General features: G+C 38.7%; 1 protein-coding gene across 1 annotated transcript; it reads right to left on the minus strand.

Moving 5' to 3' along the window:
* Positions 1-815: 815 nt before the first annotated feature.
* On the minus strand, positions 816-4,868 carry LOC310650146 (la-related protein 6-like; the record flags this gene model as incomplete). Its single annotated transcript, XM_083378982.1, has 3 exons — positions 816-1,832; positions 2,478-2,688; positions 4,735-4,868. 3 exons carry the CDS (start codon positions 4,866-4,868, stop codon positions 816-818), a joined length of 1,362 nt encoding a protein of 453 aa, XP_083235108.1.
* Between the last annotated feature and the right edge of the window lie 16,677 nt (positions 4,869-21,545).

The following is a 21,545-nucleotide window of genomic DNA, read 5'->3' on the forward strand; positions in this document are numbered from 1 at the left end:
TAAAAGAACAAAATGTGTGTGCTTGTATCTGGTGTGGGGAAGGGGAGGGGGCAGCAGAGCCAAGTAAGACATTTTCTGAATTTTTGATATGCCTAGCCCAATGGATTCACTATCACTGGGTTAACTTGTCCAGTCGCACGTGCCTAGGCTGCCTTTACTTGACCAGATTGTAGACCAAGAAGCAAGGAGACAATGTGTAACCCCAACTGCTCTTGGTTTTTTGTCCTTGTCCAAGGCTTTGTGCAGAAAAGTCAGAAGCAGCAAAAAAAAAGTGAGAGAGACATCTTTGAAGTATCAGTTTTTATTGCCTGCTCTTAAACAGCACATACTTCGTCGGTTTCTCACAGCACTACAAGGCAAGTGTTCAAAGTCTAATTAATGCACAACTTAAATGGCAATTGTAAGTGTCGATCATTTAGACACCTTATCCATTGATAATAGAACATTAATGCAAAGGGTCAAAAAGAAAAGGGGAAAAAAGTAGTGGCAAGGGAAAGCCAAGAGACCTACCAAATCTTGCAGTTGGGGTTGGAAAAGCAAAGATTGCAAGCAGTATAAGTTGGAAATATCTTTGGAGGATATGAGGAAAGGACAGAGAGAGAGACTAGAGGAGGAAGTCAAGAAAGAGAAATGAAAAGTATCTGCCAATTCATAAAAGGCAGTTTTACACTGTGCAGGCTATCACTCTTTTTCTCCAGAGCCTTCTTATTCCTTGGACTTCTGGATTTCTTGGAATTGAACTCATTTCAAAAAATGTTGTATGTGCCCAATCACCATACATAAAGATTATCCCCCCTGCCAAGAAATCACAAAGTTTAGTGTTTTAAGAGAGCTCTCCCTCTCCCTCTCATATTGTAGAAACCCCTGGATCCATCAGGCCCTTGAGGTAGGCGGATCAATGTGGGACAGACACCTACTGGTTTACAGAAGATTGTGGAAATAGGTCGTGAACCCAAGGACTCTGGTTTCTGTATGAATGGTTGACTGTAGGGTAGTCCATGCCTCTTTGGTGTCCCCAAGTTTTCTAGACCTACTCTATTGCCCCAGCAGGAGTTGGATGGTTTCCATACCAATGGTTTGCGTAGTTGAAGAGGGTTTGCATGTGATATGCTGGATGAATTTGGTTTGAAGGCTTGACCTGATGAGTTGCAGGGCTTACTTGTAGACATGACTGGAGTAGAGAAGAAATTCCGAGGAATGATAGGAGTAGAAACTGGGATACTATCTGGTTCTGTAGATGAACTGCAGGGGGAGGAGTCTTCAAGGATATGTTGAAGGCCTTTTGACAACTCATTGGACCATTTTCTAAAAGGATTTGGTACCTCTTCAATCTTCTCACTATCTTCTTGACTGACCACATTCATCTTTCTGAGAGTAGAGAGGTTGATTACTTTGATGCTTTGCCCAGGAGAAGAGAACTGCTTGTGGCTAAGCCCTCCAAAAGCCTTTCGGGCACTCTTCAGCCTTTCATATTCCACCAATGCACACCATCTGGTCAAAAGCTCAGGATAGGAAGAGGTAGATTTCGTCACCGCTGAGGGGAGTTTTTTGCCTGGTCTGAAGATGCGTATGCAGGCAATGTCACCAAAAGGCCCAAACAGCTTTGTGATTGTATCCAGAAACGTTTCTTGAAGCAGGAGTGAAGAAGAACCGGATTCTTCACATGAAAGGACATTCCAGGCAAGGAGTGTCTTGCTTAGAGGGATGCTTACCAAGGATTCTGGGACAGGGTCCTTTCTCCTCACCTTGGTCCCATCTTCACTGAGTTCCAGCAACTTCGAGAATTGCAGAGCATAAAGGGTCACTCGCCAGTTCCGAGTTAAACATTTCATCTAGTTATTTATTTTTTTAAAAAGAGAAACATCAGTAGTAAGATTACCTTGAAAAAGGTATGCAAGCTTTCTTGACAAGAGATAAAACATATTTTAAGTTCAGAACTTATAGATAATATTCAGTAGTAGTTCAAACCTCCCTAATTCCCAAATTTTATTAAAATTATAATAGTAAAATCTAATTCAAACTTAGCAAAAAAGTATGGAAATATAAAAAGTGCAAGAGAAAAGGGAAAAGAGGAAAAAGAAAAGAACATTATAAAAAAGAGAAAACAAATAAAGAAGTGACTTCCAGAAGTGACCTTTTATATTTATCACAAATAAATTTCGTCTCTCTAAGATGGCAAACGTATCTTCATCCCATATGCCATCTCTTATCTATAAACAAATCTATAAAATATCATCTTTTCAGTCCTGGTGTCAGAGAAAATTCACAAATGGTTAGAAGTGACAACACATCCCATTTAAGTCTTGATTAGATAAACCATGGTCTATGGATAGACCATTCAAAAGTTATTGTGACTAGATATGGAAGGGCATCAGATTGGGAGAGCATGGTCTAAAAGCAAAGATGTTCACATCCTTGGATCCAAGAATATGCCTAACATGTCTTTTTACAGACAAGCATTTTAAAAAAATACCCACCTTTTTGAAAGTTGTCAGAAGTTTAATGCTCACAAATCCCATCTTGTTCCTTTGCATATGCCTCAGGAGGAATACATCTCTGGACAAGTTATCATCCGAAAAGTAGAACTCCACTTGCGACACGATTCTTTTGATAAGGAATGAATCTGGGATAGTGAAACCACTGCTCTCAGAGGTGCTTGAACTGAGGTCATTCAAGTTGTTCGGAGTCCTACTCAGGGATAAGGAAAAAGACCAAGACATACAAAAGAATTAAAGCCAGTGTCTTAGAAATGCAGGAACTTAGATCAAATGTGGATAGAATTTTATTGCATATCTGCTATTTGCTCCTGTTGTACAGTATTGTAAGTTAACACATGGGAGCATGCTATAATTTGATCTGACTGGCTTTAGTGTTGTATGAATGCAGTGATTGTGGCTTGCAAGCTTAGGGTAGTATGTTCTTCCTCTGAATCTGGTACAGAAATGGGGCAGTTTTTGAAAGACCATCAAAAGAATGTGATATTGTATTGGCTGACAATATACGGCATTGACCACACAATATTTGAAAACTAGGGCTAGAATCAGTTTAAAGGACTGAGGAAGGGGTACAGTCTTATACCATCTGCAGACACTAAATTCCTCATGCACACACACAAACCTGAATACTTAGACCAGGGCTTTTCAACCAGTGGTACATGTACCACCTGTGGTACATCGGCACCTGGCAGGTGGTACATGACCATCCTAGAAAAGTGGTAGCGGGGGAGCGGTGGCAGCACAGCACAAGCCTGAGCGAGAGATGGCTGGAGCTGCAGGGCTGTCAGGGCTCAGCGGAAGCACCAGGATCAGTGCCAGACTCCAGCTAAAGCTCGATGCTGATCCTGGCGCTTCTGAGCCCAGAAGAAGTGCCGATCAGCTGGAATGTTGCAGAATCTCCAGGGTTTTATGATTTACATTCAGATGCTGAATCATATTTATGACGGTCACAGTGTCCCAGAGTCATGTGAAGTGACCAAAACCTGCTGCAACCACTCAGCAGACAGGGGGAGTAAAAACCAAACACCCCCCACCCCTGGTGCCAATCCTCAACAGAAATGCTCACAACAGTGAAAACCTCAGACTGGAGGAAGAGTGCCACCGGGCAGGCAGGCAGGTATCTTGATCAGCTGTGGCTTGCGGGACACTTTTTAGAGTGCCATTGTAACTTTGAACAGTCACTAAGTGAACTGTTGTAAGGACTACCTGTACTTCATCACTTTTTTCCTTTTTTCCTTTTTTTTGTCATCAAGTTTTTGACACCTTGCTAGGTGACTGGTGGTACTTAGATGTTGCCATATCCTAAAAGTGGTACAATGGGTGAAAAGGTTGAAAAGCCCTCACTTAGACATTCCAACAAATGCTCTATTTATTTTGGAAAAAAATCATTTTATTCAGCTTTTACTTGCCATCTCAACTAACTGGCTCTGGAAGGTTTAAAACAATGCCTCCTGAAAGGCCATTGCACTTTAAGATGATATTCTTAATTCATTCTTCATCTAATATCATGCAAGATGATATTCTTAAAGTGATATTTAAGATGAATTATGTCTGCAGCATTTTATCTGTAATGGAATTCAACTATTTATGATTTATATTATTAAGCAAATTTATACAGGTTTTAATCTCACAGAAGTGACTCAGACTGATGTAATAAGCAAATAAAGCTACAGTGTAAAAACAATATTTTTTTAAGGTTTTAAGTTTAGAGAACTCTGGCCAGGAGAACCTGGATTGCTAAGTTGTTGTCATGTTGAGGCTATATAACAAACTACTTAATTAAAACTTCTTCAGGATTAGTGATGGACATAATAGGACTGGATCCAAATGTCATGCTAAATTATTATTTGCTTAGCAATGGTTAAAGCATAATTGATTGTATTAACATAAACCATAAAACATGATTTATAAACTACAATGAGTTTATAAACCATGATATATGGCTTATGTTACACACACACTCAGCCAAAACCCAAGAAAGCCATGTATATCTGCTGACTATTGATTAGGAATTTTGGGATCTGTGCTCCCAAAACGTTTGAAGAATGTCAGGGAAGATTGAAATAAAAGGTTGGTTTTCTCAATTTGGAATGTTTCCCTTGACGCATGGAAAATATTTCACCACCAGATAAGCCTGGCCCATCTGCTCTCATTTTTCCTTCTTTGCTTAAAATAATGTTTTTATCACTCACCATTTACTTAATTTTACCCATAGATATAAGTGGAAAGTGTTCCTCACCTAGCCACTATTTCCTCTCGTTGCATAAAAGAGTTCCTTGTAGCTTGAGAAAAGGGAGGGAGAGGACAATATCTGGGGGACTGGTTTGGAAATGGAGAAAAATGTTTCAGCTGGGAATCACAGCTAAAAGCCATTGTAAGATAGACTGCTTCCTCTGTGAAGGTAACACAAGAGAAGCCCTGTAGAAAGACAGTATTTCTTTTATTACTATTAGTTGCAAACTGATCCAATTCAAATAAAGCACATTATGGTTTGACATAATGAATGAATCCAGCCAGACATTCAAGGAAGCTCAAAAGGAACTCTTAAGAAGACTCAGAAGAAAACTACAAATAAACAAGCATCAACCAAAGTAACTTTTAATTAAGAAATTGTTGCAGCAAAATCCTAAATGTTTAGAAGTTGAATTTTTATTATTTTGCCCCCAGGTACAGAGACAGATTATTAATTCAAGGTTCCCTTGCAACTTCAGAATTCTATTTGTTTCCCCAATCTAGGTTGGAGCAGAATCACAACTGGTCTTTTTTCATAATATTCCTCTGCCCTGTTAAGGACAGGGGGAAGGGGAAAATAGAAATAATGAACATCTTCTGTCAAGAAATACATTTTAGAAGATTATCTGAAGTACACTTTCCAGCTACCCACACCACTGTTATAGCTACGAAGGTTGTAACTATTCCACTAGTTCATCTGAATTTGAAAAATGCCCTTCAACTACTCACTCCAGATAGTGTTGGTTGGCCTTTTACAAGTCATCTTGAGAAAAAAAAAACAAAGACTGAGAAAATGCTAACCTGTTGAGTTCTTAAGAGAAGTTTTCAGAAAGGGACTGTCAGCTGCTCTGGTTTGAATATTAAAGCAATCAGCTGAAGCCTACAGCTGAAGCCAATTTCCATCTTAAGGGCAAAGAGTTGCATCAAGGAACATAGAATGAGTGGCATCAACCAAACTAATAAACTATAGTTGATTGAGGCTTAGTCACAGCAATTTTTTTTTAAAAAAATCCTGAATTCATTAAACATTATACCAAAACACTGTGTCTAGTCTTGTTTTGGTTTACACATCATGGATGTATTCATGAACCTAGCCATAACTTTTGGGCTTCTTCAATATAGTTCTAATCTTAATGTGTTCTGGGCATCCAACCAGTATTGTTTATTCAACAACTCTGATTAAGCATCCTGTTTAGGTTGATGGGTAAACACAATACCTTTATAAACTGGATTAAACTTATTTTTCTTTAAGCAGAGAATGGATTCCTAACTCTTCCTGCCCCAAGACACTTGATTAGACAAATTGATTTGTTGATTTAGCTTTGCTTGCAATTAGACAGCTATGTTGAAAGAGATCACACATTAAACTCTCTCCCATGTATCCTTTTTTGTCTGTGAATAGGAGTTAGCATTAGGTGAAGCTACTAAGTTGACTTCATTGAGTCTGCAGTTCAAGTGATCATATGATAAAAGTCTAGTGTTTGTGTTTAGAATACTGTATTTTCTGGCGTATAAGACTACTTTTTAACCCATGAAAATCTTCTCAAAAGTCAGGGGTCATCTTATACGCCGGGTGCTGAAAATTTAGGGACAGGGCTGGCTGGAAAACCTGGAGCGGATCTCCCATTTAGTCTGCGCAGGGAAAGCAGGACCAATTGGAGAAGAAGCTGCAGTCTGTGATTTTTTACAGGGTTTATAGGGTTTCCTGCCTTAGCCGGGTGTTGGACTAGATGACCTCCAAGGTCCCCTCCAACTTATTATTATTATTATTATTATTATTATTATTATTATTATTATTATTGTTGTTGTTGTTGTTGTTGTTGTTATTGTTGTTGTTGTTGTTTAATCCACTTGCACTGTTTACATGTTTGATGACAAACAGCCTTATGTTTATAAGTGACAGTTTTCCTACTAAGCACCTGCATGTTATAAGCATTTGAATTAAAATTACCATATTAAAATCAAATCTGATGTTTTTTAATTTTTATTTAGTGTGCGTTGGAAGAGGGGTAGTCTTATACGGCGAGTATAGCCCAAACCCTATAATTTAACAGGAAATGTAGGGGGTCGTCTTATACGCCCAGTCGTCTTATACGCCGGAAAATACGGTAACTTATCAGAATAATATTTTCGAATGTCATACTTACATACATCATTGTGAAGCACTTTCAAAGTAGATTAATCTGAATCATCAAAGTAAAACTACCATGAGGTTAAAAAACTAAAATGTTCTAGAAGTCAACCTCAGTTGCAGGGACACAGACATACACTTAACTTGGCAGTGTTAAAAAAGTGGTATACCACTGCCTTCTATAAGTTTTTTTTTCTTAAAAGCTGATTCTGCTGAGCTTCTGAGCCTAGATAAGAATTGGGCTTATTAGTAAAATATAGTTCAGCTAGCCACTGGTAAGCATGCCATGCAGTTATAGAACTTGTGTTTGGTGTGAAAGCACAGCTATTCCTCCTTTCTCTTGCCTCTCTTCCCCTCCTCCTGATTGGATTACCACATCACACTCCCAGGGGTGGACAATCTGCAGATTGCATAGTCCCAAAAATGGACAGTCCACAAATGACCCCATTATGCTACCTAAATCTAGCAATCAGTAGTGTTTGTGTAAAATATGGTATCTGCCCACAGTCAGAGACTTTTAGGAGATCATTGGCATGTCACTCTATGACCACCATGGGCTCAAGCAACATAGAGCAATTGAACATTGCATGTCACAAGCCAAAATCAAACAAACCATAGTATGGCTAGGCTGATGGCTAAATACAGCCATGTTGTGCTTTCCTTCTCCCCATGAAACTGAGAGACGATTCCAGACTTTCTTTGTCTGCCACAGGGAGACAAGTCTGCCAATAGAGAAGTAAATCACTCTGAGGTCTCCAGTTGTAGGATTAGAAAGCTATATGGATACTGCTCCAATCATAGTAAGAGGGGAATAACACCAACATGCTGCAAACATAATAAATACGTGCCAATTTCCAAGCACCCAAATTTTGAGCACATAATATGGGAATGCTGCAACAGGTTGTAAATGTGTTGGACTAGATGACCTCCAAGGTCCCCTCCAACTTATTATTATTATTATTATTATTATTATTATTATTATTATTATTATTATTATTGTTGTTGTTGTTGTTGTTGTTATTGTTGTTGTTGTTGTTTAATCCACTTGCACTGTTTACATGTTTGATGACAAACAGCCTTATGTTTATAAGTGACAGTTTTCCTACTAAGCACCTGCATGTTATAAGCATTTGAATTAAAATTACCATATTAAAATCAAATCTGATGTTTTTTAATTTTTATTTAGTGTGCGTTGGAAGAGGGGTAGTCTTATACGGCGAGTATAGCCCAAACCCTATAATTTAACAGGAAATGTAGGGGGTCGTCTTATACGCCCAGTCGTCTTATACGCCGGAAAATACGGTAACTTATCAGAATAATATTTTCGAATGTCATACTTACATACATCATTGTGAAGCACTTTCAAAGTAGATTAATCTGAATCATCAAAGTAAAACTACCATGAGGTTAAAAAACTAAAATGTTCTAGAAGTCAACCTCAGTTGCAGGGACACAGACATACACTTAACTTGGCAGTGTTAAAAAAGTGGTATACCACTGCCTTCTATAAGTTTTTTTTTCTTAAAAGCTGATTCTGCTGAGCTTCTGAGCCTAGATAAGAATTGGGCTTATTAGTAAAATATAGTTCAGCTAGCCACTGGTAAGCATGCCATGCAGTTATAGAACTTGTGTTTGGTGTGAAAGCACAGCTATTCCTCCTTTCTCTTGCCTCTCTTCCCCTCCTCCTGATTGGATTACCACATCACACTCCCAGGGGTGGACAATCTGCAGATTGCATAGTCCCAAAAATGGACAGTCCACAAATGACCCCATTATGCTACCTAAATCTAGCAATCAGTAGTGTTTGTGTAAAATATGGTATCTGCCCACAGTCAGAGACTTTTAGGAGATCATTGGCATGTCACTCTATGACCACCATGGGCTCAAGCAACATAGAGCAATTGAACATTGCATGTCACAAGCCAAAATCAAACAAACCATAGTATGGCTAGGCTGATGGCTAAATACAGCCATGTTGTGCTTTCCTTCTCCCCATGAAACTGAGAGACGATTCCAGACTTTCTTTGTCTGCCACAGGGAGACAAGTCTGCCAATAGAGAAGTAAATCACTCTGAGGTCTCCAGTTGTAGGATTAGAAAGCTATATGGATACTGCTCCAATCATAGTAAGAGGGGAATAACACCAACATGCTGCAAACATAATAAATACGTGCCAATTTCCAAGCACCCAAATTTTGAGCACATAATATGGGAATGCTGCAACAGGTTGTAAATGTGAGGACTGGTCATAAGTCACTTTTCTCAGTGCTGTTGTAACTCTGAATGGTTGTTAAATGAATGGTTGTAGATTGAAGACTACTTGTAAAGGCATTTTGGGAGTACATGTGATGAACTCATTGAATCTAATACATAACCCTACCCACACTATCGGCTCTGATCAAGGAGAGAAACTATGCCATCACAGTAAGTGATTAGTCACGACCTCTGGTGTTGATATTTGTGGATTTATTTTTTTAATATATAAGGAATTAGTAAAATTCTAAAAAGAGACGAAAAACATTGAAAAGTGGGAGAATCAAAAGCCTTCGTTCTGTTCTTGCCTGATTGTAGACACACACACACACACACACACACACACACACACAGAGAGAGAGAGAGAGAGAACCTAGGAAGTCGTGTTTTTGCCATCACAGCCCTCCCCCTGCACACCCAGAAACCCTACATTGAGGTATATGAAACTGTGTTGTTTCTACAGGGGACTCCTGGGGGCTCAAAAAGAGTCAAGATGACAGCATTGCTTCTGCTCTCCTATAGTAAATTGTGGTTCCTCTTTTTCTCCTTAATTTTATCTTTTCAGCTATAGTTGCCTTTGAGGTTCCTGTAGGAATTTGGGCTTTGGCAGATACAATTATAGCTTTTTTCATACATTATTTAAATGCCAATGATTTTTTTAGAGAATTCTAAAATTAAAAGAAAGAAAGAATTAAACAGCTACCATTTCAAAGGTTTTCATTAACTGTGACTCGCTGGAGTTATATGGGAGCTTATGTTACCATAGATACTGTTGCTGGAGTTATTGTGGTCTCAAGCTTGGTCTGTGTTGGTGCTGGGTGTTGTCTCTTGCAAATATGTGTGTGTGTGTGTGTGTGTCAGTGTGTGTGTGTGTGTGTTTGTGCACCCACAAAAAGATATAGTCTTCCTTCTGTCAGCTCCATCTGTTGATTCTGAAATGCTGTTCTTTCATTAAAGATGCAAGATTAAAAAATAACCCACTCCCCTCACCCCACCCTCCCAAACAGGAAAAAAAGCCCCAGAATAATTATGATAAGGACAGGCATAAGCTGATGTTTTTGTTTTTGCTGGACATAGTGAATATTTTATGGGGGTGGGTAGGTAGGAGATGAATGTATCTGAATTTACATACTTTTTTCTTATTTATTTTGAAACATTTATATTCCACCTCTCCAAATTGCCTTTCATACTGCACAGCATGGAAGCTGTGCTCCCAGCTGAACCCCATTTGGCCAGATAAGGTGCCTGGAACTTACATCAATTGTGACTAAGTTAACTCCCACTGATTTCAGTGGTTGGGTTCTCACTCAGTGCTAACCTAAATTATGGTTTGTTTCATGTTTTGCTAAACAAACCACAGTAGTGTGATTCATACATTACCTCACTGTGTCTGGGTTCAGATAAGTTGCTAAGCAAAAACTGAACCACATTAAGATAATGTTTTAACTTGACCAATGGGTTTTCTATAAAAATAATTAACTATGAAAGAAACCCTACTGACTTCATGAAAAGATCATATTTAAATGTGAAACAAAAGAGAGCTAAATTGGACTGATGAAAATAAAATGCAAATTCAGATTCACAAATTTGGAGTATGAATTACCATCTGTTTTTTTAAAAAAATGTTTACAAAATCTGTACTAAATTTTAGTATAATTAGCAAAATAGGTTTGTGCCCTGATTTAGCCCTGGCAATTCTCATAGGAAAACAGAATATCCACAATGAATCTACTAGAAATGTAATGAATGTAATATATAAATTTAATAATGCCAACTTTTCTAAACTGGTATTCTCAAAATATGGTAGAATGCAACCCCCATCATACTCAGTCAATTGGTTTTTTTTTTATCTCATTCAGTTGTGTCCAATCCTCAGATATTGCCTGAACACGTTCCTGCAGTTTTCTTAGCAAAGTTTTATGAGAAGTAGTTGGTCATTGCTCCCTACCTAGGTTGACAGAAAGTGACTGACCCTAGGTCATCCTATGGCTTTATGCCTAAGGTGGCACTAGAATTCACAGTCTCCCACTTTCTAGTCTGATGTCTTAACCATTACTTCAAATTGGTTCTCAAACAATGCTTAGAAACTGCCAGACTGGTGGGAGAATAAGTGATAAAGGTAGTAAATGAGTCCACTGTGTAAATAAAAGGTACATGCTGAGTTTTTGTGACTGTGATTTATTTTTTTACTTTCTGCAGTGTACTCCTGTGGCAATGGGACTTCTACTTTGTCTAGTATTGTTACCAGAAATATAACTTCTGTTCCCAAGAAGCACAGAAAATAGATAGCCAGCAAAATAAATAACATTGCAAATTATACGTATAGGCTGCTGGAAGCCAGACTCTTGTTGTCTTCTACACTTTTATCGAATGAAGCCCTGTAGAGGTTTGATGGCACTTAGGCTACAAGCTTAGGCTGTTTAGGCTGCAAAAAAAGCACCTGTCCACTACATGATGGTAGAGACGTAACTGTGGGCTTCTTTGTACCCATAAATTAGATGCCAGTTTAAAATGTAGTTGACTGCTTTATACTTCATTCTGTTGTCCAAATGCATCTTAAGATTTATATCCTGTTATTTTCTTTTTTTAGACAGCCTGGGAGATAGCAAATACAACAATATGTGCTGACAATAAGATCAGGACCAGTGAGGAAGAACAGGTTGGTACAATACTGGTACAAACTCAGAGTCACTTGAAAGTGAGATTTATTTATTTATTTATTTATTTATTTATTTATTTATTTATTTATTTATTTATTTATTTATTTTAACTTATATACCGCCCTATTCCTGTAGGACTCAGGGCGGTTTACAGGGCAATTAAAATCACATTTAAAACAGTTAATTAAAACAGTTAATTAAATTTAGAGCCCAAAGTTTAAAAAGTTAAAACATTAAAACCCTAATTAAAACCCATCAGTCTAGGCCCGACAGCTCGAAGAGCCAAGTTTTCAGGTCCCGGCAGAATGAGCGGAGGTCGGAGGCATTCCTAAGTTCCATCTGAAGTTGGTTCCAGAGGGCAGGCGCACCCACAGAGAAGGCTGTCTCTCCGGGAGTCACCCACCAGCAATCTTTCACCCTAAGAAGGCCCTCCCTGTGGGAGCGCACAGGACAATGGAAAGTTGATGCCGGCAGTAGGTGTTCCCTCAGATAATCCGGACCCAAGCCATTTAGGGCTTTATAGGTCATCACCAGCACCTTGAATCTCACTCGGAAGGCAACCGGAAGCCAATGCAGCTCGCGGAGAAGAGGTGTTACACAGGAGTATCGGGGAACTCCCATCACAACTCGCAGCAGCATACACATTTAATAATGTGTATTTTTGTTCCTGGAACTAAAGCAAACAATCAGGTAAAAGATGAGTAAAAGCTCAGGCAGGTCACTGGATGCAAGGTCCTTGCCCTGCATCCAAGCCACAAATGACACACTTTATAGCCTTCCAAGTGTGGCAAATGGTTTTTCCTTCTTCAGTCATGGTTGAGGAACAGCAATCCTTAAAGGTCCAGCCCAGCATTTTGGTACTTTTCCTTTCTCTTGTCTGCTAAATAATTTATTTATATTTATCTCTATATTTTGTAACTTGTCTTTTTGGGCCATAGGACAGAAGTTGGGAAAGAGGAAGTCATTCTGATAGTCCTTTTGAAGGGGGAAGAATTTCTCCCTCCAAATTGCCTAACTGAAATTTCTGCTCCCAGGCTCAAAATATGGGATTGCTGCCTGAGGCCATGGCCTCTATGGCCTAATACTTCGCATTGTAAAAATTAAGTGGTCTCCAGCTGTTTCCTGATATGGGCAAATCAGACTATATGAATTACTGTGTGAAACCCTTGAGCTAACTAACACTAACAAGGGAGAAGCCTTGTTAGTGGCTTCTTACAGTTCTTCTGACTTGTCTTTCAGCTACTATAAGCCACTAATCAAAAGACAGGTAGTACTGCTTTCATATCTGTAAATCCATTGTTTAAGACAGCTCAGCCCTCAAAAAATCTTGAGGAGCACCAGGGCTTCATTAGTAGTACTATTGCAGAGAGATGCTAGCAGCAGGGGTGGGGCACCTTGGGTCTGCAAAAACCACCTAATGAGCCAGCCTAAGACATGTAGTTGACATTGCTTAGGTTTAAAAAGTTGAGTTTCTAAGCAATTTAGGGGGGAGCAGGGGAATACCAGACAAAATATCAGCCAAGTACTTGGCAAATGCCTGCAAGATGTTTCTTCAATCCAAGATAATGAGGAGAAAGAATAAGCTAAAATTTTCAGGAATTGGTCTTATTTAACCATTGGCCAACTAGTATGGGGAATGATGGAAGCTGTAATTCAACATTCTTGGATGGTATCAGATAATGGAATGCTGCACTATAGTTTTTCCCTCTTCATTGTCTTGGTCTACAACTTTTTTATTATAGGATAAAATATGTTGGTTCTTTAATAAACTTCATTTGGTGATTGGCCAAGATCCTGTAATATAACAGAATTCTAGTCCAAGGCATCTGGAGGACTGCAGGTTAGAAAACAATAATGACTTAATAAAAGAGCACCAGAGGATGGTGGCAGAGATCTGGGAAAGGAGTTGAAGGAATGGTATTGATGGAAACTTTTGTGTTGCTGGCCACAGAAGAAAAACTATATAGCCCAGGGGGGAAGACATGGGGGGAAAGGAATAGAAATGATGAGTAATCTGGAGATTTGAGAATCCATATTCCATGTTGTGTTGAGATAATAAGCCTAATGATTCCTCCCATAGGATCACTGATTATTTTACACTGGAACATATTTTATTCATGCAAAGCCTTCCTTGGTAGTTGATAAAACTACTGTAGTCAGATCATTCATTCAAGAATGGCTTATGCCATCCCTATAAGGTAGAGCAGTTACTACATAGGCTTAAAACTATTCTATTAGTATTAGAATGGCTGTAGTAAATATAATCTTGCAAGTATGAATGTGCTTTCTGCTTTTTATCTTAAAAAATGGGAGTGGAGTTGTTTATATACAACTCTTTATATGGGCTTAAGCCCCATTTATCTGTTTACTGCTTTAGTACAGATCTTTCCTATCTTCTGCAACATCATCCTATATACCCTCTGTAGATATGCACTTTGATTTAGGGGACAATCTTTAGTTGATGGGCTGATGATACCTCCCTGTTATAGAATTGAATTGAACCCAACCATAGGTTATAAAATTGTAAAGAAAGCACTATAGCTTTCATCTGTGGTTTTCCAAGACCTTTTCAATAATAATGGATATGTAAATTGGTCCCCAAAAAGGAAAGCCTTCCCCAAATCTTTTCTCAAAAAAAAAAAGAAGTATTCGTACATAAAGAACTTGCTTCCTTTAGGCATTTGTAGACAAATTGGAGCTGTCCAGGTGCTGAAAACAGTTTCACTTTCAAAAGAAACGCAAGCTGAGTGGGTGAGTAAATGGATGTACTTCTCCATCCCACTTTGGACTTTCCTAATTACAGTTTGAGGAAAGGGTAGTCGAAAAGTAGGCTACCCCTTCAGGCTGGAGTCTGCATTTTAGCCAACTCCCAGCTGCTTTGGCATTTTTGCAAAACAAAAGGTTTAATTAACAACCATCCACGCATTTTCTCACATTGCTGGCTAAGCTTCAGTTTTAATGGCCTTTTCATATTCATCCAAATTCTTTACATGATTTGTTTATCAACTGGTTGCCTGTGGGCCAAATCCAGCCTACTAATGTTCACTGTTTGATAATTAGTAATACATCTCTATTGAGACAAAAAGCAGATATCTGAATCACAACCAGCTTCCACACAGCATGTTATTTCTTGAAAACCTGGGATAGTAGAAAGCAGGCCTTGAGCAATTTGAGGTAGTAATCCAGCCAATGTAGCAGAGTGAGCTCCAAATATCTTAGAAATGCAGTACTTTGCCAACTTTTTACACCAAAGACAGATAGACTTTCTACACATGCAGCCCATGCATTCTTTATGAAGGATTCATGAAAATCAATTGGTGCATTATACCATTGAAAGTGTACCCAAATGAGCTCTCAAGAAGTATCTATCATCTGCAACATCATCTGTCTGAAAGGCTAAACAAAATTACTTCAGGGCACAAATAATTTTTAAAATTACTACCTGACCTCAGTGAATGCCTTTCTTTGGACTGGAATTTGTAACTGAAACTACTGTATAGTAAAAGCTTCTCAATATGAAATATACCCATGGTCTTATTTTAATGGCCAACAATGCATAAAGTGAATGCAAAAAGATTTGTTATCCAATGCAAAAATAGTACAGGAATCACAGTAGGTTCAGATATTTTAAGTTCTTATATTGATTCTAGAAAGCAAGAAAAAAGTTTCAGAATCTAGTTTTCATTCTGGGCTATTTGTACACCAATTTTGACTTTTTAGAAAAGCCAGACAAAGTCTTCCATCCATTTCTGTACTCTAAACTCACATTTATACTGAATTTTAGTTTGTGTATATGCCATCACCTCAGTGTTGACCCTTTGTGACCATACAGATACATTTTCTGATCTGTAACTAATCTGGTACTTATCACCACTGTAATTGAGTCCAGCCATCCCATTACTGGTTGTCCTCTTCTTCTTTCCTTCTGTCCTTCCCAGCATTATAGGCTTCTCAATGGAGCTCAGATTTCACATCATGTGTTCAAAATATGATAATTTGGGCCTAATTATTTGTGTCTCAAATAAAAACTCTGAACTGATTTTTTTAGTGATATATTTATTTGTTTGTTGGCAGAGGTTGGGGTGCTATTTATGATATTCTCAGGAGTTTTATCTATCACCAAAATTCAAAAGTGTCAATACTCTTTCTATTGTACTTTCAAAATCCAACTGCTGTTTGTATTGAACATCATGGGGAAAATATTGTGTGCACAGTTCCATCTGTGCAAGCATAGACACATGACACCTGAATATTTTTCAGAGGCCTTTATTACTACCCTACCCAGTGCTAGTTTGCAGATTATTTCTTGATTGCTTTTTTCCTTTGCTGCTATTAGTGATAGATGCAAAAGACAGCAGTGTTCTAGTATTTCAATATCTTATATTCTTTTTTCAGTTGCTTGAAGAAGAGTTTTGTAATATTCTGAAACATGAAAACCCAAATGACAACATTTGCATTAATTTGGTAAGAGGTACATTATGCAAAAGCCTAGCTCTCTGGAGAAACTCTAATGCTGGGAAATGTAGAAGATGATGACCAACATAGATGGATTCACTTACAATGGCAATGCACCATTGGAAGACCAGAAAGATCAAGTTAGGGTCAGATTGTCATAGAGAAATTCTCAATAACAGTTAATAACAAGTGGATGGTGCATAATCAATCAATCAATCAATTTCAGTAGCTTTTCAACATGTGAACTGAAAGAATAGAATAGAATAGAATAGAATAGAATAGAATAGAATAGAATAGAATAGAATAGAATAGAATAGAATAGAATAGAATAGAATAGAATAGAATAGAATAGAATATGGAAGGGACCTTAGAGGTCTTCTAGTCCAGCCCCCTGCTCAAGTAGGAGAACCTACACCATCTCAGACAACTGACTGTCTAACTTCCAGTGGAGCAGACTTTGTGTAAACAATGGATCTACTTTGCTTTTAGGAAATTTTAATTATTGGGAAGTTTTATTCCCTGTTTTATTTTCCTCATAGTCTGATTGACACATTATAGAAAGAGGCTGTTTGAAGTATGTCCTTTAATTTTCATTGTTTCCTGAACTAAACATTCGATGTTGTAGCACTGAGGAAGTATAAATGGTGTATTTTCACATTTAAAAAGGTTTGATGTTACTTTGGTCTTTTTGCTAGCATTTTTCTGCCCTCTGCTGGATTGTTTAGTAATATCAACAAAATGAAGTATTCTTAAAAAGGTAAAGGTTCCCCCGCACATGCGTGCTAGTTGTTTCCAACTCTAGGGGCCGGTACTCATCTCCGTTTCAAAGCCGAAGAGCCAGCGCTTGTCCGAGGACGTCTCCGTGGTCATGTGGCCGGCATGACTAGACGCCAAAGGCGCACGGAACGCTGTTACCTTCCCACCGTAGTGGTCCCTATTTTTCTACTTGCATTTTTACGTGCTTTTGAACTGCTAGGTTGGCAGAAGCTGGGACGAGTAACAGGCGCTCACTCTGTTACGCGGCACTCGGGATTTGACCCGCCAAACTGCCGACCTTCTGATCGACAAGCTCAGCGTCCTAACCCACTGAGCCACCACATCCCGAAGTATTCTTAACTACCTGTCAAATTCATAGTATGCTTATAAATAATTTTCATGACTAATCCTCAGACAGAATCTCCATATAGAGAGACAGTTGGTCTCTTGGGAATTAAAGGATTGGGATTCCAACCATTTCCATGGTGTACTTTTCAGTAGAGACATCCATTTGACTGCAAAAATCAGTAGACAATTGGACCCCCAAAACCTTCTTTACTTGGCCCAACAAAGCAATTTTAGTATTATTATCCATTTGAAATAGTAGGAAAAGCCTGTTGTGCATCAAAGCCATCTTCCTATAACACCTGGCATTTCAAGATCACAGTTTTATGTTTTGGGGGGACCCAGAATGCACATTATTTGTATGGACAGCACATCTGTCTTCCAATTACTGCTTTCCCCAGCAATGAACTTAAAATGAAGCCAGTTCCTGTATATTTGCCGGTTTGTTCAAATGTTTTGTTAAGAAAGGCAACAATCTGAATACTACATTCTATTCAGAATGAGAGAAGCAGTGTCTGTTTTCTTCTAATACTATATATATATTGTGGAATACATTGAGAGCTTTTCCTAAACTAGTTTCAGCTCCCCCATAACAATGATGCTAGTAAGTTAAGGTACTGAGGTACAGCATTAGACAGAATAGCAGAAGAAAAAGGTTTAGGTGAGCTCATAGTAGATGACTGTAAACTGAATAAACAATGGGGCTAGGCAGCTGTGAAGGCAAAAACAAAATTCTGAGGTACATTGCTAGAAGGATTACCATCAGGAAAAAGGAGGTCCAATCTTGCTATACAGGGCTTTGGTCAAACCCCATTTGGAATACTGTGTCTAGTTCTAGGGACCTCACTTTAAAAAAAGATATTGATAAGATTGGATCTAGAGATGGGCAACAATAATGGTGTAAGATCTGAGGGACATAACATATCAGGAAATATTGGAGAAATTGAGTATGTACAGCCTGGAGAACAGAAGGGAAAGTGGGGTTGCTGGGGAAGAACATGATTGAAACTTTTAAATATATTAAGGATGTGAATAAGTTCTAGAAGGCAGTATTTTCAATATTAAGCAAAAATAAAAAACACAGGGACATAATTTAAACTGACAGGAGGGAAATTCAAAAGTAATATTAGAAAGTATTACTTCACAGAATGAAGAGTGGAAACTGGGAAGCAACTTCCAGCAGAGGTAGTGGATCAGTCATCAGTAACTGAGTTCAAACATGCTTGGGATAAACACATGTCTAACATAAGATGAATATTAATAATAATAATAATAATAATAATAATAATAATAATAATAATAATAATAATAATAATATGATAAATGAATAAGAACTGAAGAAGCTTCTTGGATGAGAAGCAAAATGTTTTCAAGGGGAAAAAAACCCATGGAAGTCCAATTGCCTTTTGAAAAGCACCTTTGGGACAATAAATAAATTAAAAAGAAAACAAAATTTTCAAAGATAGGCTCAATGAATCAGTATATCTTTTTCTGTCATCAGTTTTCTATGTTTCTATCTATGCCATTCTGGAGATCAAATAGCGAAAATTAAAAGAAAATTTCCAGCAAACATTCTTATCAAATTTCTATTGAGATACAGGTGAAACTCGGAAAATTAGAATATCGTGCAAAAAGTTCATTTATTTCAGTAATACAACTTAAAAGGGGAAAGTAATATATGAGATAGACTCATTACATGCAAAGCAACATAGTTCAAGCCGTGATTTGTCATAATTGTGATGATTATGGCATACAGCTCATGAAAACCCCAAATCCACAATCTCAGAAAATTAGAATATTGTGAAAAGGTGCAATATTCTAGGCTCAAAGTGTCCCACTCTAATCAGCTAATTAAGCCATAACACCTGCAAAGGCTTCCTGAGCCTTTAAATGGTCTGTCAGTCTGGTTCAGTAGGAATCACAATCATGGGGAAGACTGCTGACCTGACAGTTGTGCAGAAAACCATCATTGACACCCTCCATAAGGAGGGAAAGCCTCAAAAGGTAATTGCAAAAGAAGTTGGATGTTCCCAAAGTGCTGTATCAAAGCACATTAATAGAAAGTTATGTGGAAGGGAAAAGTGTGGAAGAAAAAGGTGCACAAGCAGCCTGGAGAGGATTGTCAGAAAAAGGCCATTCAAAAGTGTTGGGGACTTTCACAAGGAGTGGACTGAGGCTGGAGTCAGTGCATCAAGAGCCACCACACACAGACGGATCCTGGACATGGGCTTCAAATGTCGTATTCCTCTTGTCAAGCCACTCCTGAACAACAAACAACGTCAGAAGTGTCTTACCTGGGCTAAAGAAAAACAGACCTGGTCTGTTGCTCAGTGGTCCAAAGTCCTCTTTTCTGATGAGAGCAACTTTTGCATCTCATTTGGAAACCAAGGACCCAGAGTCTGGAGGAAGAATGGAGAGGCACACACTGCAAGATGCTTGAAGTCCAGTGTGAAGTTTCCACAGTCTGTGTTGATTTGGGGAGCTATGTCATCTGCTGGTGTTGGTCCACTGTGCTTCATTAAGTCCAGGGTCAACGCAGCCGTCTACCAGGAGATTTTGAAGCACTTCATGCTTCCTTCCGCAGACGAGCTTTATGGGGATGCTGACTTCATTTTCCAGCAGGACTTGGCACCTGCCCACACTGCCAAAAGCACCAAAACCTGGTTCAATGACCGTGGGATTACTGTGCTTGATTGGCCAGCAAACTCGCCTGACCTGAACCCCATAGAGAATCTATGGGGCATTGCCAAGAGAAAGATGAGAGACATGAGACCGAACAATGCAGAAGAGTTGAAGGCCGCTATTGAAGCATCCTGGTCTTCCATAACACCTCAGCAGTGCCACAGGCTGATAGCTTCCATGCCACGCCGCATTGAGGCAGTAATTGCTGCAAAAGGGGCCCAAACCATGTACTGAGTACATATGCATGCTTATACTTTTCAGAGGTCCGATATTGTTCTATGTACACTCCTTGTTTTATTGATTCCATGTAATATTCTAATTTTCTGAGATTGTGGATTTGGGGTTTTCATGAGTTGTACGCCATAATCATCACAATTATGACAAATGACGGCTTAAACTATCTTGCTTTGTATGTAATGAGTCTATCTCATATATTAGTTTCCCCTTTTAAGTTGCATTACTGAAATAAATGAACTTTTGCACGATAGTCTAATTTTTCGAGTTTCACCTGTATAGGGAGTAGAATTTACATACAGTAGTTACAGAGCAAACTTAACATCTATCACCACTAGAGGACAACCTTTGCTTATAAAATAAAATAAAACAGGGGCTTGACAGTCTCTGGGTATAAGGCCAGGAGCTAGTAAGCTACTGAAAGAGAAAGCAAAATCAAACTTTGCCTGGCTGTATAACACCAAGTGTGCTTGGAGCATTAAGAGAGGGGTGTCCACTTCTTTTGTGCTCTGAATCTGCTGAATATAAAACTACATGATAAATGTTGTTTCTATGCTGTCCATGGATTAGAAAACTAGAGGCATGTGTTTAATTCAGGAATAATTAACCATTTGGCACTATTTTGTTTACTTTTTAACTTTCCTTGTTCCAGAAATTAGGATTCCAACAGTTCCTGAGCTGTCTAAGGAACTACTGTAAGCCTGAAAGTTTAGCAAAAATTGGGTATATTTATTAAGGCCATGATCAGATTCAGCCTTAGAGGTTTTTTTGTTATAGTCTATGGAGATCAAGGGACGCGGTGGGTCAGTGGGTTAGGATACTGAGCTTGTCGATCAGAAGGTCAGCAGTTTGGCAGGTCGAATCCCGAGTGCCGCATAACAAAGTGAGTGCCTGTTACTCGTCCCAGCTTCTGCCAACCTAGCAGTTCAAAAGCACGTAAAAATGCAAGTAGAAAAATAGGGACCACTACGGTGGGAAGGTAACAGCGTTCTGTGCGCCTTTGGGTCCATTCATGCCAGCCACATGACCACGGAGACATCCTCAGACAAGCGCTGGCTCTTCGGCTTTGAAACGGAGATGAGCACCAACCCCTAGAGTTGGAAACGACTAGCACGCATGTGCGGGGGAACCTTTACCTTTACCTTTTATGGAGATCAAAAAATGTACTTCCATTTCCTTTTTATTATTTTGTATCCCACCTTTATAATTTTTACAAATAACTAAAGGGTGGCAAACATATCTAACAACCTTCTTCCTCCTATTTTCCCCACAAACAACCCTGTCAGGTGAGTTGGCCTGAGAC

Source organism: Vipera ursinii (genome assembly GCF_947247035.1).
Source record: "Vipera ursinii genome assembly, chromosome: Z".
In the NCBI taxonomy this organism is placed as follows: domain Eukaryota; kingdom Metazoa; phylum Chordata; class Lepidosauria; order Squamata; family Viperidae; genus Vipera; species Vipera ursinii.